Here is a 27,248-nt window from a genome sequence, read left to right on the forward strand (position 1 = left end):
CCCTCCCCCTCATTACCATATCTATAAAACTGGAGATTAGCAAAGAATGGAGCCACGGATAGAGCGGGTGACACTGATGAAAAGCATACTTACCGATGATTTATAACCCTGTACCAACAGGTAAGTGCAGTGATACTGATGATCGGTTCCCTTTTAATCTTAAAGTACAGGGCAGTCCCTAAATTATTTGCGAAACCGGTATATGGCCACGTTCATACTGCTGAATTCCGTGCGGTAAACGGGTACTCTACTGATCAGCATTTGGAACAAACTGTTCCGAACGCTGGAGCCGTTGGCGGGAGCTCGTGACATCATAGCCCCGCCCTCTCATGACATCACGTCACGCCCCCTCAAGCAAGCCTATGGTAGGGGGCATGACGGCTTGTGAAGGCGGGGCTATGATGTCACGAGCTCCCGCCGCCGGCTCCAGCGTTCGGAACAGTTTGTTCCAAACGCTGAGCAGCAGAGTACCCCTTTAATCCTCCCAGTACTTATCAGCTGCTGTATGATCCACAGGAAGTTCTTTTCTTTTTGAATTTCCTTTCTGTCTGACCACAGTGCTCTCTGTTGACACCTCTGTCCATGTCAGGAACTGTCCAGAGCAGGAGAGGTTTTCTATGGGGATTTGCTCCTACTCTGGACAGTTCCTGACATGGACAGAGGTGTCAGCAGAGAGCAGTGTGGTCAGACAGAAAATAAATTCAAAAAGAAAAGAACTTCCTGTGGATCATAAAGCAGCTGATAAGTACTGGAAGGATTAAGATGTTTAAATTGAAGTAATTTAAGAATGCATTTAACTTTTTGGCGCCAGTTGATTTTTATAAAAATAGTTTTTCACCGGAGTACCCCTTTAACATCACTGTGAATGGGTCTTCCGCGACACCCGTTCACACTGAGGAATTTCAGCGGCTGACCATTCCGCCGCTGAAATTGTTCTGCACAAAGCATGAACAAATACTGAAGTATTTAGGATGCGGGCGCCAGATGGAATCTCCGCTCGCGGAGGACGGAGCATAGTGACATAGTGACCACGAGCATGGAGCATAGTGACGTCACGGCTCCGCCCCCGTGTGACGTCACGACTCTGCCCCCTCAATGCAAGTCTATTGGAGGGGCGTGACAGCTTTCACGCCCCCTCCCATAGGCTTGCATTGAGGGAGTGGAGCATGACATCACACGGGGTGGAGCCGTGACATCACTATGCTCCGTCCCTGTGATCGCCAGTAATCAGACCCGGAGCGAACACGCTCCAGGGACTGATTCTAACGGGGTGCGGCGTGGATGGTCATGGGGGTCCCCAGCGGTGGGACCCCCTGCAATCAGGCACCTTATCCCCTATCCTTTGGATAGGGGATAAGAGGTCTAAGCGCCGGAGTACCCCTTTAATACTTCGGCGGGCAGGATCGCGCGGCACTACGCCGTCACCATTGACAGCAGTGTGAACGCACCCTATATGGGCATGTCTGTCCGTTATCATGTGACCTCAATAATGGTCAATTTGGGACCTCCGTAACCTGTTACAGTGTATGATGATGTAAGTGATAGAATTGATTTTGAGGGATTTCGGTATAGACCAAGCAGAAATACTATTTTATCTTTATAGCAGCTGAAGTAGGTTCCGGCCCCCTACAATTGCCAACAATGACCGAACCGGTGGAAATTAACATCATACTATCTGACTTTGAAAACAAGGATCCCTCTGCTTGCTCACCCCAAGAGGAGCAGAAAGTAATATGTCGACCACGCGGCCGCCCCCCTAAACACTTCAGAGGTCGAAAGTATCATCGCTATAGAAGCCGTAGGTGAGTACTCGGTGATGATATGCTACTAAGTACAGTAAGGATCACTTTTATATACTTGTATCTTCTTCACATGCAGAGCTGGCCGAATCTAGTTCAGCATCTCTCCCAAATGTCTGTGAGACATCTGCTCATCCTCCGGCTCCTGACCCCTGTGCAGCTGTGCTGCTGAAATTATCTGCTGCCTTTTTTAATTTAATTTTTTTAAATTAATAAGCATTAAAGAAGCTCTACGGGATGCACCATATTTTTCGCCATATAAGACGCACCCAATTTTAAAGGAGGAAAATCTAGAAGAAAAAAAATTTCGGAACCAAATACAATGTAAAGTATAGGACAGTGTTCTTCAACCTGAGGACCTTCAGATGTTGCAAAACTACAACTCCCAGCATGCCCGGACAGCCGTTGGCTGTCCGGGCATGCTGGGAGTTGTAGTTTTGCAACATCTGGAGGTCCGCAGGTTGAAGACCACTGGTATAGGAGGTAATACTCACGTGTCCCCGCCGCTCCGGACCCGTCACCGCTGCCCTGAATGTCGCCCTCCATCGCTGTCCCCGGGGTGTCCCCATTGTTCCGGAACGTCTCTGCTGCCCGGGATCCTCGCTCTCCGTCGCCGCCATCACGTCGCTACGCACGCCGCTCCTATTGGATGACGGGACGGCGTGCGTGATGACGACGAAGGAGAGCGCCGGCCATGCAGGGGATCCCGGCACGGAGCAGACACAGAGGAGGCAGGTAAGGTCCCTCCTAGTGTCCTGTAAGCTGTTCGGGACGCCGCGATTTCACCGCGGCGGTCCCGAACAGCCCGACTGAGCAGCCGGGTTAGTTTCACTTTCGCTTCAGACGTGGCGGTCAGCTTTGATCGTCGTGTCTGAAGGGTTAATACAGGGCATCACCGTGATTGGTGATATCCTGTATTAGCCGCAGGTCCCGGCCGTTGATGGCCGCAGGGACCGCCGCGATAGGACTGGGTTTTAATGTGTATTTGCCGTATAAGACGCACCGACTTTTCCCCCTCAGTTTTGGGGAAGAAAAAGTGCGTCTTATACGCTGAAAAATACGGTATTTTTATTTTATTTTTATTTTTATTAGGGAATAATGTAGAGGTTCTTGTGTATGCATTGTGCTTACCTGTTTTAGCTGATGTGGCAGGCATGGGATTTTCAGCCATCTTGATTCTTTGTCAGAACAGAAATGATTTTCTCCTGCTTCCTACATTTCCAGCTATGCAGAGAGAGGGGGTGGAGTTCCATCACTGCAGTTCACCAAATGAGACTAACCTCATTACCTGGCTAGACTCCAGCAACCAGAAGCCTAAACTACTGAGACTCATAAGTTGCTTGGTGTCAGTTCACATTACATGCAGTTTTGATCTGTTTTCTTCACGCGCATTTTTTTTAGAGAAATTTCACCATGGAGAGAAAGTGATTTGACCAATAATCACAAACTTGGTGTTTTATGAAGATTTAAAAACTTAGGGCTGTGTTTGCATCTTGCATTTTGACACACTTTTTGCCATGTTTTGCAACACAAAAAATGCAACGCAACCTCAGGGGAGGTGAATAACTCTTATATATCCTAATCCCGTAAAGATAGCAGCAGCAGTATACAGAGCAAGCCGGAGGGGAGGGGTATAAGTACTATATATCTCAATCCCATAGAGCTGGAGAGGAAGTGTATAACTGCTATATATCCCGATTCCATAGAGAGAAAAGCAGTAGTATACAGACAGAGGTGGGAGGGGAGTTGTATAACTACTATATATCCTGATGCCATAGAGATAGCAGCAGCAGTATACAGATAGAGCTGGAGGGGAGGTGTATAACTACTATATACCCTGATCCCATAGAGATAGCAGCAGTATACAGATAGAGGTGGAGGGGAGGTGTATAACTACTATATATCCTGATCCCATAAAGATAGCAGTAGATGGGGGAGGTGTATAACTACTATATATCCTGATCCTATAGAGATAGCAGCAGTATACAGATATAACTGGAGGGGAGGTGTTTAACTACTATATATCCTGATCCCATAGAGATAGCAGCAGTATACAGATAGAGGTGGAGGGGAGGTGTATAACTACTATATATCCTGATCCCATAAAGATAGCAGTAGATGGGGGAGGTGTATAACTACTATATATCCTGATCCTATAGAGATAGCAGCAGTATACAGATATAACTGGAGGGGAGGTGTTTAACTACTATATATCCTGATCCTATAGAGATAGCAGCAGTATACAGATAGAGGTGGAGGGGAGGTGTTTAACTACTATATATCCTGATCCCATAGAATTAGCAGCAGTATACAGATGGAGCTGGAGGGGAGGTGTATAACTACTATATATCCTGATCCCATAGAGATAGCAGCAGTATACAGAGAGCTGGAGGGGAGGTGTATAACTACCACATATCCTGATCCTATAGAGATAGTAGCAGCAGTATTCAGATGGAGCTGGAGGGGACGTGTATAACTACTATATATACTGATCCCATAGAGATAGCAGCAGTATACAGATAGAGCTGGAGGGGAGGTGTATAACTACTATATATGCTGATCCCATAGAGATAGCAGCAGTATACAGATAGGGCTGGAGGGGAGGTGTATAACTACTATATATGCTGATCCCATAGAGATAGCAGCTGTAGTATTCAGATGGAGCTGGAGGGGACGTGTATAACTACTATATATACTGATCCCATAGAGATGGTAGCAGCAGTATACAGATAGAGCTGGGAGGAAACGGGCAGTGATTTATCCTGTTGCTCACAGGAAGTCAGCTGACACACGGCTGACTACCTCCTCTGACACATTAAGCACTGATTTTCTGCGGGTCAGATTGGTGATCACATGACACAGTTACAGTAATGAAACGCATGGATGCAGCTGTGCTGGAATGAAACAGATTTCACTGTAGGAATAGTGATGGTGAGTGTGGATGATATGGGCAAAAAAAAAAAAAAACAGACCTGGAGTGCTTCTTTAACAGCTTAGTCAAGGAAGCTATACCTTCCAAATAGGCAGGGGCAGCCCTGCAGGATGCTGGATAGTATTCTTGCTTCACAATAATACAGCTCTCGTGGATACTTGACCCATTTACAGTCCACCGGGGTGCTCACTACGAAGAACAAGCATAGAGTACGATATGAAAGAATGAAGATGGCACTCACCGGTGATGAAAGAGCGGTGACTCTTTATTAATAACCGGCAGACAGCAGCATCGGAACGAGGGACGCCACGAGTGGCTTCCCTCGTTCCGATGCTGCTGTCTGCCGGTTATTAATAAAGAGTCACCGCTCTTTCATCACCGGTGAGTGCCATCTTCATAACAAACATGTACAACATGCTGCATAATTCACATTCTTGACAGCTTGACACATACATAATGAATGATGATGGGCTTATGTCTGTCGCAATAACCCCTGAATGATCTGCCATACATATAATCCATCAATGTAATCTCATGGGGACTGTACCAATAGGATTAGCGGCAGCATTTGTAGCTGTTATACGCAGCCTTAGCTTTGGGATTGGTGGGTAAATAAACACTTAATTCTGAAGTGGCAGCAATGAGTCCAGATCTAAATCCCATTGATCACCTGTGGAGAGATCCTAAAATTACTGTTGGGAAAAGGCGCCTTCCAATAAGAGACACCTGGAGCAGTAAAGGAAGAGTGGTCCACCATTCCGGCTGAGAGGTGTAAGAAGCTTATTGATGCTTATAGGAAGAGTGGTCCAACATTCCGGCTGAGAGGTGTAAGAAGCTTATTGATGCTTATAGGAAGAGTGGTCCAACATTCCGGCTGAGAGGTGTAAGAAGCTTATTGATGCTTATAGGAAGAGTGGTCCAACATTCCGGCTGAGAGGTGTAAGAAGCTTATTGATGCTTATAGGAAGAGTGGTCCAACATTCCGGCTGAGAGGTGTAAGAAGCTTATTGATGCTTATAGGAAGAGTGGTCCAACATTCCGGCTGAGAGGTGTAAGAAGCTTATTGATGCTTATAGGAAGAGTGGTCCAACATTCCGGCTGAGAGGTGTAAGAAGCTTATTGATGCTTATAGGAAGAGTGGTCCAACATTCCGGCTGAGAGGTGTAAGAAGCTTATTGATGCTTATAGGAAGCCACTGATTTCAGTTATTTTTTCCAAAGGGTGTGCAACCAAATATTAAGTTAAAGGGGTACTCCGCCCCTAGACATCTTATCCGCTATCCAAAGGATAGGGGATAAGATGTCAGATCGCGGGGGTCCCGCTGCTGGGGATCTCGGCTGCTGCACCCACCTCAACGGCTTCCGGCAACGCTGGAGGCTTCGGATGCCGACCACGCTAGCGGAAGAGTCCGACTCCGCCCCCCTGTTTGACGTCACGCCCCACCCCTCAACGCAAGTCTATGGGAGGGGGCGTGACAGTTTAACTTTCTGGCACCAGTTCATTTAAAAAAAAAAAAAAAGTTTTCCACCAGAGTACCCCTTTAATACTAACATAAAGAAAAAATGGCACAGTTCATATGGGGTTAATAACCTATGCCTTGTTTTTTTATACTTATATACGCAGATATTATAAACCGCCCAATAAGCCTCTGCTCAGACCTTTCATCTGCCGCGTCTGTGGCTCCCGGTTCCTTACCCAAGAAGATTATTCCTTCCATATAAACGCGCACGATAGCAGCGACCCCCAGATGTTTCGGTGCCAGCAGTGTAGCTATCAGTGCCGGAGATGGTCTTCCCTGAAGGTAAGAATTATTATGATTTTTTTTTCATATTTAAAGGGGTTATCCAGGAAAAAAACTTTTTTTTATATATCAACTGGCTCCGGACAGTTAAACAGATTTGTAAATTACTTCTATTAAAAAATCTTAATCCTTTCAGTACTTATGAGCTTCTGAAGTTTAGGTTGTTCTTTTCTGTCTAAGTGCTCTCTGATGACACGTGTCTCGGGAACCGCCCAGTTTAGAAGAGGTTTGCTATGGGAATTTGCTTCTAAACTGGGTGTTTCCCGAGACAAGTGTCATCAGAGAGCACTTAGAAAAGAACAACTTCAGAAGCTCATAAGGACTGAAAGGATTAAGATTTTTTAATAGAAGTAATTTACAAATCTGTTTAACTTTCTGGAACCAGTTGATATATATAAAAAAAGTTTTTTCCTGGAATACCCCTTTAAGTGGTCATTCCTAAAGCTGTTATCCAGAGCTTTTTTTTTTTTTTTTTTTTTCAAAAACAGCGCCACCCCTGTCCTCAGTTTGTGCATAGTATTACAACTTCGCTCCATTCACTTTAAAGGGGTACTCCGCTGCTCAGCATTTGGAACAAACTGTTCCGAATGCTGGAGCCGGGATCTTGTGAGGTCATAGCCCCGCCCCCCCCTAATCACATCACACCCCACCCCCTCAATGCAAGCCTATGGGAGGGGGCGTGACATTCGTCACGCCCCCTCCCATAGACTTGCATTGAGGGGGTGGGGCGTGATGTCATGAGGGGGCGTGGCTATGTCTTCACTAGAGATGAGCGAACTTGCAGTAAATTCGATTCCTCACGAACTTCTCGGCTCGGCAGTTGATGACTTTAACTGCGTAAACTAATTCAGCCTTCAGGTGCTCCTGTGGGCTGGAAATGGTGGATACAGTCCTAGAAAAGAGTCTCCTAGGACTGTATCCACCTTTTCCAGCCCACCGGAGCACCGGAAAGCTGAACTCATTTATGCAGGATAAGTCATCAACTGCCGAGCCGAGAAGTTCGTGACGAATCGAATTTACCGTAAGTTCGCTCATCTCTAGTCTTCACGATCTCCCAGCGGAGTACCCCTTTAATTGTTCTGCTCTTGTGGCTATGTGAACTAGGCCCGATCTGAATCCTTACAGATTATGTTAGGGTTGTTTACATGTGTGTTTTATTTCTATTAAGGAACACATGTTCAACCACCAGGGAAACAAACCGCACAAATGCGATCAATGTAGCTACACAAGTGTTTACAAGAAGGATGTGATCAGACATTCTGCCGTACACCAGCAAGAACGGTAAGTACTGGGCTATGAATAGGCCACTCAGACATCAGGGGGGAAAATAATTTAGCAGAAGCCTAGAGCATTGTTTACCTGTCGGCCCCAGTTCTGAAAGCAACAAAGGTCCATTTATTTTGTTGTTGTGGTTCTGTACTCCTCACACCTAATGTGCCCTCTCACTACTGGGCAGGTGCTCAGTACTACAACTCCCAGAATGCATTGCTTTTCCCTCAGCATTTCATCACAGCCCTCCCCGAGCTCATGCAGAACCTTTCAGTACATAGCAGACTCTTGCTCTGCTGTATTCATTCACTGTCTGTTCCTCTTTTTGTGGCATTGTTAAAGGGGTACTCCGGAACAAACTGTTTCGAACGCTGGAGCCGGCATCGGGAGCTCGTGGCGTCATAACCCCACCCCCTCATGACATCATGGTCCCGCCCCCTCAATGCAAGTCTATGGGAGGGGGGCGTGACAGCCGTCACGCCCCCTCCCATAGTTTTTCATTGAGGGGACGTGATGTCATGAGGGAGCGGGGCTATGACGTCACGAGCTCCTGATGCCGGCTCCGGCGTTCGGAACAGTAGGTACCAAACGCTGAATAGCAGAGTTACCCCTTTAAGCTCAAGGCTGTAAACGCACCTCATTCTTCCCTAAATGTCCCAACACCACTCCATTACATCGCCATTTAAAGGGGTTCTCCGGTGGAATTTTTATTTTATTTTTTATTAACTGGTGCCAGAAAGTTTAAAACAGATTCGTAAATGACTTCTATTTAAAGATCTCAATTCTTCCAGTACTCATCAGCTGCTATATGCTCCCCAGAAAGTTCTTTTCTTTTTTGGATTTCCTTTCTGTCTGACCACAGTGCTCTCTGCTGACACCTCTGTCCATGTCAAGAACTGTCCAGAGCAGCAAAGGTTTTCTATGGGGATTTGCTCCTACTCTGGACAGTTCCTAATATGTACAGAGGTGTCAGCAGAGAGCACTGTGGTCAGACAGAAAAGAAATTCAAAAAGAAAAGAACTTCCCGTGGAGCAATACAGCAGCTGATAAGTACTGGAAGGATTAAGATTTTTTTTTTATAGAATTAATTCAAAAATCTGTTTAACTTTCTGGCACCAGTTGATTTAACAAAAAAAACAAACAAAAAAAATGTTTTCCAATGGAGTACCCCTTTAAATGTTCCTTCTTAGAGGCTGTCGTCAGCTTTGACAGCAGCAATCCAAAGTGTTAAAGGGGAACTTCGGTACTGAAGTTCTTACCCCTGTCTGCAGAATGGGGAATAAGTACCTATTTGTGGGGGGGGGGGCAACTACTAGGACCCCCGTGATCTCATGCCTGGCTCTCCTCATGCACGGAACGACCGCCACTCTATGCACAGAGCAGTGTGGCCCTCCGAACAAAACTGTGGCTGACACGTCCCCCTCCATGCATCTCTATGGGAGAGCCAGAGATACACGAGCGCGTCTATCCGGCTCCGATAGACATGCATGGAAGGGGCATGTCTACCACCGCTTTGGTACAGTGGTCGACGCAGCTCCATGTACGGAGCGTTTTCCACTCCACTCATGGGAAGAGCCGTGGCGCCAGGCAGGAGATTGCAGGGGGTCCGACTGCCGGGACCCACCGCGATCAGACGCTTATTCCCTATCCTGTGGATAGGGGATAAGGTGTCCACTCCCCTTTAAATGATAACTTATATGAACGTTACAGTTCTGCACCCAAACTATATCCTAAAGCAGGGTTTCCCAACCAGTGAGCCTCCAGCTGTTGCTAAACACCCACTCCCAGCATGCCCGGACAGCCTTCGGCTGTCCGGGCATGCTGGGAGTGGTAGTTTAGCAACAGCTGGAGGCACGCTGGTTGGGAAACCCAGTTCTAAAGCATGAACGCCATCTCCGTCAAGTAGAATAAACCGTCTGTGGCATAATTGCAGACAACTATGATTTACACAGCAGTCATCATTCTGACGCTGCTAGTAGAAAAACGAATGAGATGGACAGTTTGTATCTATTTGCTCGTGCAGGAAAGAGACGGTATCCTTTGATTGTAGCCATTTACATGCATGATTTCATTGTATCCCGAATAATATGTGTGTCCAAATACTTAACCAATATGATATATATATATATATATATATATATATATATATGTATATGTGTGTGTGTATAAATTATAGATAGATAGATAGAGATCAAAGAGGAAAGTAACACTCCAAAATTGTGAATGGGCGCCTCCCAGCCAGGGTCCCGGTCCAGGATCCTTTTTAAATACTCCAAGGAAAAGGCAGCGGCACTCCAAATCATGAAAAAAAAGATGATTTATTCCTCTCTGTGTGCAGCGACGTTTCGATGGTCTCTCTCAAGCTTGAGAAAGATGGTGCGAGACCATCGAAACGTCGCTGCACACAGAGAGGAATAATTCATCTTTTTTTTCATGATTTGGAGTGCCGCTGCCTTTTCCTTGGAGTGTGTGTGTGTATGTATGTATATATATATAATATATAATATTTATTTATTTATTTTTCTTACACACACAGAATATATCGTAAGTAAAATATATATATTCTGTGTGTAAAAAAATAAAAATAAAATAGATAGATATCTATCTATCTATCTATCTATATATATATATATATATATATATATATATATAAACATATTTAAAAAATTATATATTTTGACCTGGGCTCCAGAAACCTTGTGCACCACGTGCTAGAAATCTACAAGGTGTGCTGTTCTTCGCCTTGAGAGATAGATAGATATATGTATATGTAAAAAAATATAATAATATAAAATATATAATATATATAGATATATATATATATATATATTTTATATTATTATATTTTTTTACATATATATATATATATATATATATTTATATATAATTTTTGTAATTTTTTATATATATATATATATATATATATATATATATATATATATAATTTATTTGCCTGTTTGTTTAGTGATTTATTTATTATTTATCTATTTTCTTTTTCAGAAAAAAGAAATGCCTAACGGTAAGCAAGTAAAGTAAATGTTAATGTGTTGCCCCTCTTGTTTGCCATGTAGTTACTTTCCCTTCATGCACCCTGAATATCTTCAATCCTTTCCAAGACACTGTTTTCCTTAACCAGAGTGCCTCCAGCTGTTGTAAAACTACAACTCCCAGCATGCCCGGGCAGCCTCTGGCTGTCCAGCAACATGATCGCCAGGTGCCTGTGGCTTTGCATGGAAGCTCAGGGCCTTCTGAAAGCCTTCATGTATGTTCCTGTATACAGCACAAATTCCCACCAGATACAGTGCCTCTCTTGTCCTCAGCTTTAAAGGGGTATTCCAGGGAAAAAACTTTTTTATATATATCAACTGGCTCCAGAAAGTTAAACAGATTTGTAAATTACTTCTATTAAAAAATCTTAATCCTTTCAGTACATATGAGCTTCTGAAGTTGAGTTGTTCTTTTCTGTCTAAGTGCTCTCTGATGACACGTGTCTCGGGAACCGCCCAGTTTAGAAGAGGTTTGCTATGGGAATTTGCTTCTAAACTGGGCGGTTCCCGAGACAGGTGTCATCAGAGAGCACTTAGACAGAAAAGAACAACCTTAACTTCAGAAGCTCATAAGTACTGAAAGGATTAAGATTTTTTAATAGAAGTAATTTACAAATCTGTTTAACTTTCTGGAGCCAGTTGATAGATAAAAAAAAAAGTTTTTTCCTGGATAACCCCTTTAAAGTGGTATTGCAGCTCAGTTCCATTAAAAGTGAACGGAGACAAGTTGCAATACCACACACAACCTGAGAACAAGTATGGTGCTATATATAGAAAGCAGATCTGTTCTTTTTTTAACCCCTTTACACTGGCCATACACATTAGATCAGTTTTTCCCAACCAGGGAGCCTCCAGCCTGTTGCAAAACTACAACTCCCAGCATGCCCGGACAGCCGAAGGCTGTCCGGGAATGCTGGGAGTTGTAGTTTTGCAACAGCTGGAGACACACTGGTTGGGAAACCCTGGTTTAGATAATTGTGTAGTATACTGTAGTAACCAGTAAACTTCTATTACCTTATTCCTTCTAGAATTATTTTGTTCTTTACTTTATTTTTTTATTACCGTATTTGTGAAAAGTTTTTTTTTTAGGTATTCGGGCTTTTGCATATCAACAAGCCAATCATTTGTTCTCATAAACATAAGCGTACCGCCCTCCACTGAAAACGCATACACACTTGGCCAGTGCGAGCGTGCATGTGTATGGGATGACATAGCTGTTGGCTGAGCGGAACTGCTGTTGTAATTGACATTTTTTGATTTTTAAGTGACATTTTACCTTTTATTTTCCGTTTTATCTCTACAGATTGCAAAGACCATCAGCTACCCTTGCCCTGTGTGTAATCGTGTGTACACCATGCAAAAACGTTTGACCCAGCACATGAAGACACATAGCACTGAGAAACCGCACATGTGTGACAAGGTTCCTTACCCATAATGGCTATTTTCATTTATATTATTTTATTTTTTTATTATTTTTTTTATTTATTCATTCATGTGTTTATTTAAAAAAAAAATATATATATATATATTAGGGCTGCGCGATATATATCGCAAAAGCAATCGAATCGCGATTTTTGCTTTTTGCAATATAGCGATACAGCCCCCCCTACGAAAACTTGTGATTTTTCTGCTCGGGGCAGCTCAAATTTAATAGGGGATAGTGTGACGGGGGGGGGGAGGGATAGTGTGACGGGGGGGGGGGAGGGATAGTGTGACGGGGGGGAGGGATAGTGTGACGGGGGGGAGGGATAGTGTGACGGGGGGGAGGGATAGTGTGACGGGGGGGAGGGATAGTGTGACGGGGGGGAGGGATGGTGTGACGGGGGGGAGGGATAGTGTGACGGGGGGGGAGGGATAGTGTGACGGGGGTGGAGGGATAGTGTGACCGGGGGGGGGGGGGAGGGATAGTGTGACGGGGGGGGGGAGGGATAGTGTGACGGGGGGGGGGAGGGATAGTGTGACGGGGGGGGGGGAGGGATAGTGTGACGGGGGGGGGAGGGATAGTGTGACGGGGGGGGAGGGATAGTGTGACGGGGGGGGAGGGATAGTGTGACGGGGGGGGAGGGATAGTGTGACGGGGGGGGGAGGGATAGTGTGACGGGGGGGGAGGGATAGTGTGACGGGGGGGGAGGGATAGTGTGACGGGGGGGAGGGATAGTGTGACGGGGGGGAGGGATAGTGTGACGGGGGGGGGGGGATAGGGTGACGGGGGGGGATACGGTGACGGGGGGGGGGGGATAGGGTGACGGGGGGGGGGGATAGGGTGACGGGGGGGGGATAGGGTGACGGGGGGGGGGATAGGGTGACTGGGGGGATATTGTGACCGGGGGGGGGGGGGGTTATTTAATAAATAAATAGATAATAAAAAAACTAAAAACATTTAATTTTTTCAATAAAAAAGGTAAAAATTAAAAAATATTTATTTATTTGTTTTATTATTTGTGCTTTCATTTTTTTTCAGTGTGGAAAAGCCTTTAAAAAGCGATACACCTTTAAGAACCACCTTCTGACTCATCTGCAGTGTGTGGAAGAAAACAGGTAAGTTATCTGATACAATACGCACAGCGATCTATGGTTTTCTGGTAATACTCCAGTACTCGTACACAAGCGGCCGCCAACAAGCCGTCTATTCCGTTACTGTAATATGGCATTTATTGTCCCAGCTACTGATGGGTTTGTGAATGCGCCGTACACCAGACAGCAGAGCGTAAACAACAGCTGGAGAAATACAGGATGTCTAAGCGCACTTGGTCTTATGAACGGCTTCATTTATCCACACCGCCTCCTAATCAGTCTTAATCCGAAAATCGTAAAATTACACATTTAGATCTTGTATGGAAGGTTTTAAAGCTTTCTTCTCAACACTTGGAGTCGTTTCTGCTTATCCGGAAGTCGGCAAAAGGTCTGTGAAGAAATACAGGACGGTGGAGAATTATAGCCTGGTGGGGATACATACCTGAGAGAACCTAACACAGATTTATTAAAGGGGTACTCCGGTGGAAAACTTTTTTTTTTTTTTTCAAATCAACTGGTGCCAGAAAGTTAAACAGATCTGTAAATTATGCAAATTATGCCCGGACAGGTCAGCAGCACACCTGACCCAATCTTGCAAACATAGAACAAAGGAGGATGTCCAGCGCTTGTAGGTGAAAAATATCTGGCAGCTTTATTGGATCATAAGAACACACATAGACAGAGACAGGGAATGCCGACGCGTTTCGGATCAGAGATCCTTAGTCATGGCCATGACTAAGGATCTCTGATCCGAAACGCGTCGGCGTTCCCTGTCTATGTGTGTTCTTATGATCCAATAAAGCTGCCAGATATTTTTCACCTACAAGTGCTGGACATCCTCCTTTGTTCTAGATTTGTAAATTACATCTATTAAAAAATCTTAATCCTTCCAGTACTTATTAGCTGCTGAATACTACAGAGGAAATTATTTTGTTTTTGGAACACAGTGCTCTCTGCTGAAATCTCTGTCCATTTTAAGAACTGTCCAGAGCAGGAGAAAATCCCCATAGCAAACATATGCTGCTCTGGACAGTTCCTAAAATGGACAGAGATGTCAGCAGAGAGCACTATGCTCGTGATTCAGCAGAGAGCTCTGTGTTCCAAAAAGAAAATAATTTCCTCCGTAGTATTCAGCAGCTAATAAGTACTGGAAGGATTAAGATTTTTAATAGAAGTAATTTACAAATCTGTTTAACTTTCTGGCACCAGTTTCTGGCCAAAACATCTTGATTTCCATCGGTGACACAGTAGACATCTAGGCAATAGTTCAGTTCTGTCCGGGCGCGGCCATCATCTCCCTCGCATATAGACTTCTCTGTCAATGATGTGCTGTCTCAGGTTGATCAGATCCTGTGGCTGATGGAGCAGATACACTGAGTCCTTGACGGGTGTCAGATCTGGTGGAGGCCGACGCCCCATTGGTAAATCTATGTTTCGGCATGGTCAATCCAACCCAGGGGTCCCAGCGGATAGGGCATAAGTCACTGCAGACTTCATGTGACAATTCACAGTGAGGTGCCGGGACTGTCCGGGCATGCTGAGAGTTGTAGTTTTGCAACAGCTGGAAGAACGCTGGTTGGGGAACACTGCCTTAGAGTGTGTTGTTGCTGGCATTTTACTAATTAACCAGACTCCTTTGTTTGTAAATTGGAAGTGCCATAACTGGAGCCGTGCTTGATGGAAATATGTTCTGAATGTTGTTATATTTTTTGACTAGGACATCGATATATACATTTAGAGATCAACTGGTGCCAGACAGTTATACAGATTTGTAAATTACTTCTATTTAAAAATCTTAATCCTTCCAGTACTTATCAGCTGCTGTATGCTCCAGAGGAAGTTCATTTCTTTTTTAATTATCTTTCTGTCTGACCACAGTGCTCTCTGCTGACACCTCTGTCCATGTCAGGAACTGTCCAGAGTAGGAGAGGTTTGCTATAGGGATTTGCTCCTACTCTGGACAAGTTCCTGACATGGTCAGAGGTGTCAGCAGAGAGCACTGTGGTCAGACAGAAAGGAGATTCAAAAAGAAAAGAACTTCCTGTGGATCATAACAGCATCTGATAACTACTGAAAGGATTAAGATTTTTTAATAATAATTTACAAATCTGTTTAACTTTCTGGCACCAGTTGATTTAAAAAAATGTAAAGTACCCCTTTAATGATATTTAGGGGACATGTCAACCCCCCACTTTTGGTAGCATTTTCTTTTTTGTTTTTAGTGTCGTATATGGTGTTTTCCCTGACCATAGTGCAAAGCTCTTTTCACAAGTGTTCGGAACGGTTGCAATCCCCACATAGCGGCACTCCGCTCCTCTCAGGTGTCTCGCTTGTATCTGCACTAAAAAGCTTTTACATTGCTTTGACGTATGCCTGAAATCTCCAAGCCATTACGTTTTATAAAAGGCTTTAAGCGTTCCCTCACCATTGTTCCTTTTACTGTGCTCACATATCTTCTCTTTATTCAGAAAGCTGTTTTTTTGTCTTTGCGATTATTTTCACCCAGAATTGAACTTCAGAAATGTAAGTGCTCGAAAGACAAAAACAATTTCGGGTTATAGCAATTCTAACTCAATCACAAAGCTTCCGAAATAACTTGATATAAGGGCCATGGATACATTTATACAGACTTGCTGTGTGAAGGCAAAATGTGGCAACATTTTTAACTCAGTAAAAATTTCCTACCATTTTGCTTCTGTAAAGTCTGTGCAACTATAAACAATAGCTGGCTGTCCTGCTTCTGACATACTCCGGAGCAGTGTGCTGTTCGATTTGTAAAAGGGGTACTCCGCTGCTCAGCGTTTGGAACAAACTGTTCTGAATGCTGGAGCCGGTGCCGGGAGCTCGTGACATCATAGCCCCGACCCCCTCATGACGTCACGCTCTGTCCCCTCAATGCAAGTATATGGGAGGGGGCATGACGGCTGTCACAGGTTTAGGGAGTGGGATGCCAGGACACTATAATTAAAGGGATTGTCTAGTAATAGAAAACTAGTGCTAATTTTTTTCCCAAAAACAGCGCCACCCTGTCCTCAGGATATGTGTGGTATTACATTGGTCTCTATTTGCTTCAATGGAGCTGAGCTGCAATACCACACAATACCTGAGGACCTGGGCTTGAGACTGTTTAAAACAGATAGTTCTGGTTTCTCCTGCAATTAAAGGTGAAGACTAATGCCAAAAAACGTATCCCCTATCCGCAGGGTTGGGGATAAGTTCTAGATCACTGGGGGTCCCAGATCTCCAGCATGGGCCCCCAGCTCTCCCTGGGAACACAGTGTCACAACCCCGACCCCTCTCCATATATCCCTATGTCTCCCATAAAGACCTATGGAGAGGGTGTGGTGGCCCCTGCTTCACACGGGGGTCTTGATGCTGGGTTCCCGGGGCGAGCCGGGGCCCCGTACAAGAGATCATAGGAAGGTCCCAACAGTCGGACCCCCTGCGATCTAAAGCTTATCCCCTATCCTGCGTATAGGGAATACGTTTTTTGCCATGACATATCTCCTTTAAAGGGGTACTCCGTTGCTCAGCGTTTGGAACAAAGTGTTCCGAATGCTGGAGCCGGCACCGGGAGCTTGTGACGTCATAGCCACGCCCCCTCATGATGTCACACCCCACCCCCTCAACGCAAGTCTATTGGAGGGGGCGTGACAGCCGTCACGCCCCCTCCCATAGACTTGCATTGAGGGGGTGAGGCTATGACGTCACGAGCTCTCGGCTCCAGTGTTCGGAACAGTTTGTTCTAAACGCTGAGCAGCGGAGTACCCCTTTAAGAAGTGGTCACCGTGGCCAGAAGGGCTGCATGTAAGAGCACTGTAACTCTGGTCATTCATACGGATGCCTTGATATTAGGATATCCTTTCTACCTTCCGTCTATTACACTAATTTGCCTGCCCTCTCATACTGCCATATGATTTTTCTTTTTATTTGTCCCCCATCCGGCTGGTTTTTATACAGTAATGTACTTCATCTGATTTCCTTTTATACTTTACTACTGTAATTTGTTTTGCCGGCAGTCGGTGGCCTCATTATTCTTCTTGGTTATTGTGGTGTTTTTCTCTGCAGCGGGTGTTACAAGGTCATTTTTATTGATTGTGTACTTTGCTATAGCTTATTTAATGTGGTTTTTGAAATGTGGTCATTTCTTCAAATGGGTCATTAAATACTTTATAATTAAATGGATCAGCCGCTAAATATTCCGTTATATTAAATGCATTGATTTCCTGTCTCCGGCCCTAGATTTTTCCGATTTATTTTGAAATCTTCCTCATGCGCACACGACCTTGGATTCAGTTATTCCTAATATATATTGACCCTGTTTCAGCGGCTGTTTATGCATTCATTTTGTTTGGCGTTAACATCACATCACATTGATCTTTTTGTTCGCTTTGCCGTCCGTGTCAGATCACTTTTGAGATTTTCATTTGGTAAGTTCGATGTTACACGGATTCCCCTCAGTCCTTTTTATAGTATCTGGGGGCCAGCTATGTTATTTTTCTACACATGAGGGATCCTGTATTAAATAGACTTTGGATAATGGAATGACTTTCTGTGACTATTTATTATTCATGTGGAGTTTGTTGACCCCTTTTCGGATGTTAATGCAGCATGTGGGATGTTTTAGGCTTTAAGAACATCAGAACTGAAAAACCCTTTAAGTAAATAACATATACGGAAAAGAAGATACCCTGATGGTCTGTAGATTCCTAATTCACATCCACCACTTATAGGTCATCCAGATCTTCTCTAGAACTCAAGAGCGGCAGCTACGATCCCATTCTCATTAATCTTTGTTTCTAGATTTCCTTCCTTCTTCCTTCCCTTTTCTCTTCCTTTTTCCCTTGCTCCCTCTCTTTCCCCCTTCTTCCTTGCTCCCTCTTTTTTTTCTTCATTGCTCCCTCTTTTCCCCTTTCCTTCCTTGATCCCTCTATTTCCCCCTTTCTTCCTCCTCCTCTTTCTTTCCTTTCCTTCTTACCTTGCCCAATCTTTCCCCCTTCCTTCCTTACTTTTTTTCCTTCCTTGTTTCTTCCTTTGTCCTCTCTCTCCCCCTTCTTCCTTGCTCACTCCCTATTTCTTCTTCTTTCTTCCTTTCTTTGCTCCCTCCCTTGTCTACTGCCTTCCTTGCTCACTCCTTTTCTCTCTTTCTTTGTTCTTTACCTTTTTCCTCTTCCTTTTTCTTTCTTATTTGCTCCATTCCTTCCTTTCTCCCTTCTTTCCTTCCTTCCTCCTTTTCCTTGCTCCTTCCCTTTCCTACCTTAATTTCTCCTGTTCTTTCCTTTTTTCCTTCCCCCTTTACCTAGTCCTTCCTTCCCTTTAGCCATTCCTCCCCCCTTTATCCATTCCCTCCCCCCTTTATCCATTCCCTCCTCCCTTTATCCATTCCTCCCTCCCTTTATCCATTCCCTCCTCCTTTTACCCATTCCCTCCTCCCTTTTACCCATTCCCTCCTCCCTTTAGCCATTCCTTCCCTCCCTTTAGCCATTCCTTCCCCCCTTTACCCATTCCCTCCTCCCTTTATCCATTCCTCCCTCCCTTTATCCATTCCCTCCTCCCTTTTACCCATTCCCTCCTCCCTTTAGCCATTCCTTCCCTCACTTTAGCCATTCCCTCCTCCCTTTATCCATTCCTTCCCTCCCTTTAGCCATTCCTTCCCTCCCTTTAGCCATTCCTTCCTCCCTTTAGCCATTCCTTCCCTCCCTTTAGCCATTCCCTCCTCCCTTTAGCCATTCCTTCCTCCCTTTAGGCATTCCTTCCTCCCTTTACCCATTTCCTCCCCCCTTACCCATTCCTTCCTCCCTTTATTCCTTCCTTCCTCCCTTTTCTTTCGCTCCTTCTCTGTTCAATGACTATTTGTATATATTTTTTCACTATGTATTTTCCTGCCTCAGTGCTGCAATGCAGGGGGCACCAGCGATTCCATGCTCTCATTTATAACAAGGTACAAGTTCTGTATGTAAATAAAGACAATTTGTGACATTTGTCTAAGTTGGATAGAAAACAGTCCAATTTCTTATACCCAGGACATCTGTCTGATCGAAACATAGGAGTCACTATTAAAATTAAAATTGCAGCACAAGAAGCATAAGTTGTGGAATTATGGAAATCACAGAAATGATAGACTTGTTCTTCATATGCAAATAGTAAAAAGCAGCGCCATCACCAAAGGGTTCTTTTCTCCGGTTTCTTCTTTGCATCCAGCCCAGCAGCACGGCTGGACCCTGCAACCCTAGAGGCAAGCAGCAGCTACATCTCCACTAGTACCCCATTTTCACTGGGGCGATAGGCTTTGTTATATCGTACCTAAGGTGAGCAGCCATCCATATGGTCCTTAGGCCAATCCCCTGACCTACTGCTCCTTCTACCAAGGGTAATGCACTAGGCGCCGGTACAACCTTCAAGTGGACCAAGGAAGACAGAAAAGTATAAGGCTAGAGGAAAACCTACAAGTGGACCAAGGAAGACAGAAAAGTATAAGGCTAGAGGAAAACCTACAAGTGGACCAAGGAAGACAGAAAAGTATAAGGCTAGAGGAAAACCTACAAGTGGACCAAGGAAGACATAAAAGTATCAGGATCGAAATCGGGACGCTACACAACCTTTTTCCAAATCTGATCCAAATTCTTTCTTGCAGGTATAAATGTGAATTTTGTGAGTACATGTGTGAAGACCGGAAGCAGCTTCTAAATCACCAGCTGACTCATATGAACGACAAGCCCTTTAAATGCAATCAATGCAAATATCATACGTTCCGACAGGACTTCCTGCTCACTCACCAGGCAACCAAACATGCAGGTAAAAAATTGTATGAGAGTGCCGCATGTTAAGAGACCGTTCTTTATGCTATTGGTTGTATCATAAAAAGGTAATGAATGGTCTTCATTGATGTTTTCAGCTGGGAAGCCTTTTGCCTGTGACTATTGCCACTTCACCACCAAGCACAAGAAGAACCTGCGCTTACACGTCAAATGTCGACACGCGCAACTGTACCAAGAGTGGGTGCAGCGACACCCAGAGGACGCACCTTGTCGGCGGCGCCCCTTTTTCTCTCCTCAACAGATTGAACAACTCAAACAACAACACGAGCAGCCAGTGGTCCAGACTCCATCTGCACAAGAGGTCGGGAAGTGCAATTCCAAAAAGTTTATTCTCAGCTTCAGATAAAATATTATCTCCCGTATGGGGCCCCAGCAATTTGCGGTACCGCATGAAACGGCGGCTGACATGCCTCCCCTCCAATACAACTCTATGGAAGAGCTGGAGCGCTCCGACTCTGCCATAGAGCTGTATTGAGGGCGCGTTCTGGCTTCTGCCGGAGAGCCGGGGCCCTACACGGGAGATTGCTGGGGGTCCCAGGGGGTTGGACCCCTGTGATCTGAAACTTATCCCCTATCCACAGGCATTGGGATAAGTATTAGATCGCAGGGGGTCCGAGCACCAGGACCCCCTGCAATCTCCTGTATGGAGCCCTGGGACTCCCATGGAGCGGTGCATTACGACCCCCACCCGACCCCCACTAATCATCTTATTGTCCCCTATCTTGTGAATCGGGGATAACCCAGTGTTTCCCAACCAGTGGTTGCAAAACTACAACTCCAGCTTCAGACCAGTGTTTCCCAGCCAGGGTACCTTCAGCTGTTGCAAAACTACAACTCCCAGCATGCCCGGACAGCCGAAGGCTGTCCGGGCATGGTGGGAGTTGTAGTTTTGCAACAGCTGGAGGCATACTGGTTGGAAAACACTTGCTATTGTGATGCATTATATTCCGTTAAAGTATATTTAGTTTAATATTATTATAATTTTTTTTTATTTTTTTTGTGTTTCCTTTTGTTTTTTATTTTGTTTTTTAAATGGAGGAAATATTCTTGGCAAGGTTGGAAGTAATTTATTTTGATTTAATTTAATTTATTTATTTTATATTTGTTTACTTTTATTTATTTTATGTTTTGTTGACTTATTTTATTTTATTTATTTTTTATTCATTTTTATTTTGTTTTTTTTACTTTAAATATTGTAAGTTTTACAGTGACTCCAGCAGATTTTACTACAGCAAACGCACCACATTAATGATGTGTTTTTACACGTTTTTTTGCTGGGAGTTGTAGTTTTGCCACAGCTGGAGGCATACTGGTTGGGAAACCCTTGCTATTGTGATGTATTATATTCTGTTAAAGTATTTATTTTATTATTATTATTTTAGTTCTTTATTGAATTTCCTTTTCTGTTGGTTGTTTTGATATGGAGGATATATTCGTGGCAAGGCTGGAAGTAATTTATTTTGATTTATTTTATTTATTTATTTTATATTTTGTTCACTTTTATTTTTATGTTTGACTGACTTTATTTCTATTTTTTAAATTATTTTATATTTGTTTACTTTTATTTATTATTTATTTTATGTTTGTTGACTTTTTTTTAAATTTATTTATTTATTTTTTGCTTTTACACATTTTGTCAGTTTTACATAGTGACCCAGATTTTCTACAGCAAACGTGCCACGTTTATGAAGTGTTTTACACGCTTTTTGCTGGGAGTTGTAGTTTTGCAACAACTGAAGGCTTAATGGAAAAACACTGGGATAGCCTCTTTATTTTATTTTAATTTTTTCTGGGTTTTCTGCTGCGTATTTAAAAGTGGGCGGGCTCTTCTCGGCTGTCCGCAGCAGATTTTCTGCTGCGGAATTTATGCTGCGGACAATCCGCAGTAGTCCCTACTGACTTCAATGAGGCTTCCGACGGATTTTCTGCAGCGTAAATTCCGCCGCCGAAAATCTGCTGCGGACAGCCGAGAAGAGCCCGCCCACTTTTAAATACGCAGTGGGAAACCCGCAAAAAAATCCGCCCGTGTGAACATACCCTGAAATAGGAATACTTTAAAGGCAATGCAAATAAATCTGATACAACCATAGTAATAACATTGATGGTAGGACACCAGAAATTGGGTATACTTCTAAAGTTCTTTTCTATCTTCATACAGAATCCGTCCAGGGGGCTCACCTATCACATGCTTCACCAACCCACCCAGGAAGGAGGACAACCACAGAATACACTAGAAGGCGCTACAATAATATACGAACAAGGTGAGACTTGCAGATCATACCTGGCGGCGACGCTTGGGTTACAAATAAAGGAGGATGCGACATTCATTGGTCATTGTAAGGTGAGAAATCGATGCACTTATCCTTATCGAGCACTTAATTTTTTTTTTCCTTATAGGTGGAGAAGGCGATGAAATTGCAACCCAAGCAGCTTTAGATTTGCTTCTGAACATGAGCAACCAACGAGATGGCCCTGGAGGACCATTACAAGTAGGTTAAAGGGGTATTCCGCCCTCTAGACATATTATCCCCTATCCAATCCCTGCTTCACCCGGTGTTAGTTTAGAGCGTCGGGTGCAGCGCCGGAGGCTCGTGAAGTCACGGCCACACCCCCTCAATGCAAGTCTATGGGAGGGGGCGTGATGGCTGGGGACCCCGGCAATCTTCCTACTGCACCCAGTGTTCGTTTAGAGCGTTGGGTGCAACGCTGGAGGCTCGTGACGTCAAGGCCGCGCCCCGCTTGTGAAGTCACGCCCCCTCAATGCAAGTCTATGAGAGGGGGTGTGATGGCTGGGGACCCCGGGAATCTTCCTACTACACCCGGAGTTTGTTTAGAGCGTCGGGTGCAGCGCTGGAGGCTCGTGATGTCACGGCCACGCCCCCTCAATGCAAGTCTATGGGAGGGGGCGTGACGGCTAGGGCCCCCCGCAATCTTCCTACTGCACCCTGTGTTCGTTTAAAGCGTCAGGTGCAGTGCTGGAGGCTCGTGACGTCAAGGCCGCATTCCACTCGTGAAGTCACGGCCACGCCCCCTCAATGCAAGTCTATGGGAGGGGGCGTGACGGCTAGGGATCCCTGCAATGTTCCTGCTCCACCCGGTGTTCGTTTAAAGCGTCGAGTGCATCACCAGAGGCTCCTGACGTCACGACCATGCCCCCTTAATGCAAATCTATGGGAGGGGGCGTGACGGCTGGGGACCAGGCAATCTCCCTGCTGCAACGGTGTTTGTTTACAGTGTCTAGTGCAGCACCGGAGGCTCGTGACGTCACAGACTCGCCACACTCGTAAAGTCACGGCCACGCCCCCTCAATGCAAGTCTATGGTCTATAGACTTGCATTGATGGGGTGTTGCCGTGACATCACGAGCGGGGTGCGGCCGGGACGTCACGAGCCTCTGCCCTGCAACGACCGTCATCCGGCAAGGAGCGAAGTTCGCTCTGTGCACCAGATGTCTGGGGTGCCGCAGCCGAGATCGCGGCTCCGCGATAAGATGTCTAGGGGCAGAGTACCCTTTAACATACACATCACGTATACATACAAAGTGTTGCTCCCTTTCTTGCCGTCTATGTGAATAAGATTGGAAAGCTAGAAAAAAAAGAGTTTTCCCTCTTGGTCCAAATTGGTTCCCCGTCTCATTCCTGTAGGTAGCCGTGGTAAAATCTGCGCCGTGCATTGACGGCCAAGAGGCGGCAGATTCATCTCAGGAGCCGCACATGGCTCAGGTTCTGACCCTGCATATGGATGAAAGACAAGTCACAGAAGTCCAAGAGGCCGGGTATGAAGAGACTGGCATGTCGGAGACGGGCTACGAGGGTACGGTACAGCAGATCACCATCAATACAGCCTTCACCACCGCAGGGTACAGCCTTATAAATGCAGACAGCATGCAGGCGCCATTGTGCAGGTATGGCGGAGGGTGACGATCTTATTTGGCGAGAATGTGTTCCGGTATGCATGGTAACACTTATTATTGTTGTGTTTTTTTTTAGTGATAATGATGGGACCCCGAGATCTCCTCATACGATGATGGCAGAAAGTGGGAAGGACAAGAACGCTGTACAGATTATGAACAAGCCACAGGTCAGAACCCTTACAAAATCATTAATGTGTATATACAACCACTGGCCTCTTTATTAGGTACACCTTGCTATTCCTGGGTCGGACCACCTTTTGCCTTTTTTTCTTGGTGGACATAATTTCTTCAAGGTGCTGGAAACATTACTCTGAGAATTTGCTCCATACAGACATGATGACATCACACAGTTCCTCCATATGGACATGATGACATCACACAGTTCCCCCATATGGACATGATGACATCACACAGTCCCTCCATATGGACATGATGACATCACACAGTTCCTCCATATGGACATGATGACATCACACAGTTCCTCCATATGGACATGATGACATCACACAGTTCCTCCATATGGACATGATGACATCACACAGTTCCTCCATATGGACATTATGACATCACACAGTTCCTCCATATAGACATGATGACATCACACAGTTCCTCCATATGGACATGATGACATCACACAGTTCCCCCATATGGACATGATGACATCACACAGTCCCTCCATATGGACATGATGACATCACACAGTCCCTCCATATGGACATGATGACATCACACAGTTCCTCCATATGGACATGATGACATCACACAGTTCCTCCATATGGACATGATGACATCACACAGTTCCTCCATATGGACATGATGACATCACACAGTTCCTCCATATGGACATGATGACATCACACAGTTCCTCCATATGGACATGATGACATCACACAGTTCCTCCATATGGACATGATGACATCACACGGTTCCTCCATATAGACATGATGACATCACACAGTTCCCCCATATGGAGATGACATCACACAGTTCCCCCATATGGACATGATGACATCACACAGTTCCCCCATATGGACATGATGACATCACACAGTTCCCCCATATGGACATGATGACATCACACAGTTCCCCCATATGGACATGATGACATCATACAGTTCCTCCATATAGACATGATGACATCACACAGTTCCTCCATATGGACATGATGACATCACACAGTTCCCCCATATAGACATGATGACATCACACAGTTCCTCCATATAGACATGATGACATCACACAGTTCCTCCATATGGACATGATGACATCACACAGTTCCTCCATATGGACATGATGACATCACACAGTTCCTCCATATGGACATGATGACATCACACAGTTCCTCCATATGGACATGATGACATCACACAGTTCCCCCATATGGACATGATGACATCACACAGTTCCCCCATATGGACATGATGACATCACACAGTTCCTCCATATAGACATGATGACATCACACAGTTCCTCCATATGGACATGATGACATCACACAGTTCCTCCATATGGACATGATGACATCACACAGTTCCTCCATATGGACATGATGACATCACACAGTTCCTCCATATGGACATGATGACATCACACAGTTCCTCCATATGGACATGATGACATCACACAGTTCCTCCATATGGACATGATGACATCACACAGTTCCTCCATATGGACATGATGACATCACACAGTTCCTCCATATGGACATGATGACATCACACAGTTCCTCCATATGGACATGATGACATCACACAGTTCCTCCATATGGACATGATGACATCACACAGTTCCTCCATATGGACATGATGACATCACACATTTCCTCCATATAGACATGATGACATCACACAGTTCCTCTATATGGACATGATGACATCACACAGTTCCTCCATCTAGACATGATGACATCATACAGTTCCTTTATATGGACATGATGACATCACACAGTTCCTCCATATGGACATGATGACATCACACAGTTCCTCTATATGGACATGATGACATCACACAGTTCCTCTATATGGACATGATGACATCACATCTCCTCCATATGGACATGATGACATCACACAGTTCATCCATATAGACATGATGACATCACACAGTTCCTCCATATGGACATGATGACATCACACAGTTCCTCCATATGGACATGACATCACACAGTTCCTCCATATGGACATGATGACATCACACAGTTCCTCCATATGGACATGATGACATCACACAGTTCCTCCATATCGACATGATGACATCACACAGTTCCCCCATATCGACATGATGACATCACACAGTTCTCCATATAGACATGATGACATCACACTGTTCCCCCATATGGACATGATGACAACACACAGTTCCTCCATATGGACATGATGACATCACACAGTTCCTCCATATGGACATGATGACATCACACAGTTCCTCCATATGGACATGATGACCTCACACAGTTCCTCCATATGGACATGATGACCTCACACAGTTCCTCCATATGGACATGATGACATCACACAGTTCCTCCATATGGACATGACATCACACAGTTCCTCCATATGGTCATGATGACATCACACAGTTCCTCCATATGGACATGATGACATCACACAGTTCCTCCATATGGACATGATGACATCACACAGTTCCTCCATATGGACATGATGACATCACACAGTTCCTCCATATGGACATGATGACATCACACAGTTCCTCCATATGGACATGATGACATCACACAGTTCCTCCATATGGACATGATGACATCACACAGTTCCTCCATATGGACATGATGACATCACACAGTTGCTGTAGATTTGTCGAATCCATAATGAGAATCTCCGGTTCCACCACATCCCAGCGGTGATCTATAGGATGAGATCTGGTGACTTTGGAGGCCATTGGAGTCATGTGACCTCACTGTCCTGTATGAGATGATGTCATGTGACCTCATTGTCCTGTATGAGATGATGTCATGTGACCTCATTGTCCCGTATGAGATTATGTCATGTGACCTCATTGTCCCTTATGAGATGATGTCATGTGACCTCATTGTCCCGTATGAGATGATGTCATGTGACCTCATTGTCCCGTATGAGATGATGTCATGTGACCTCATTGTCCCGTATGAGATGATGTCATGTGACCTCATTGTCCCTT

At 44.8% G+C, this 27,248-nt stretch overlaps 1 protein-coding gene across 9 annotated transcripts in view; it reads left to right on the top strand.

Moving 5' to 3' along the window:
- The window catches only part of ZNF335 (zinc finger protein 335), a 346,490-nt gene that overhangs the window by 297,547 nt on the left and 21,695 nt on the right, over positions 1 to 27,248 (top strand). For 8 of the 9 annotated variants that reach the window (XM_056549983.1, XM_056549984.1, XM_056549981.1 and 5 more), the window contains 12 exons: positions 1,604 to 1,802; positions 6,355 to 6,532; positions 7,701 to 7,813; positions 10,802 to 10,820; positions 12,152 to 12,268; positions 13,310 to 13,386; positions 19,997 to 20,157; positions 20,258 to 20,481; positions 22,339 to 22,441; positions 22,578 to 22,669; positions 23,824 to 24,083; positions 24,169 to 24,259. In XM_056549983.1, the coding sequence (XP_056405958.1) occupies positions 1,604 to 1,802; positions 6,355 to 6,532; positions 7,701 to 7,813; positions 10,802 to 10,820; positions 12,152 to 12,268; positions 13,310 to 13,386; positions 19,997 to 20,157; positions 20,258 to 20,481; positions 22,339 to 22,441; positions 22,578 to 22,669; positions 23,824 to 24,083; positions 24,169 to 24,259 (1,634 nt within the window). The remainder of the gene's footprint in view (positions 1 to 1,603; positions 1,803 to 6,354; positions 6,533 to 7,700; positions 7,814 to 10,801; positions 10,821 to 12,151; positions 12,269 to 13,309; positions 13,387 to 19,996; positions 20,158 to 20,257; positions 20,482 to 22,338; positions 22,442 to 22,577; positions 22,670 to 23,823; positions 24,084 to 24,168; positions 24,260 to 27,248) is intronic. The other variant, XM_056549990.1, reaches the window with a different exon arrangement.

Source organism: Hyla sarda, chromosome 13 (genome assembly GCF_029499605.1).
Source record: "Hyla sarda isolate aHylSar1 chromosome 13, aHylSar1.hap1, whole genome shotgun sequence".
Taxonomy (NCBI): domain Eukaryota; kingdom Metazoa; phylum Chordata; class Amphibia; order Anura; family Hylidae; genus Hyla; species Hyla sarda.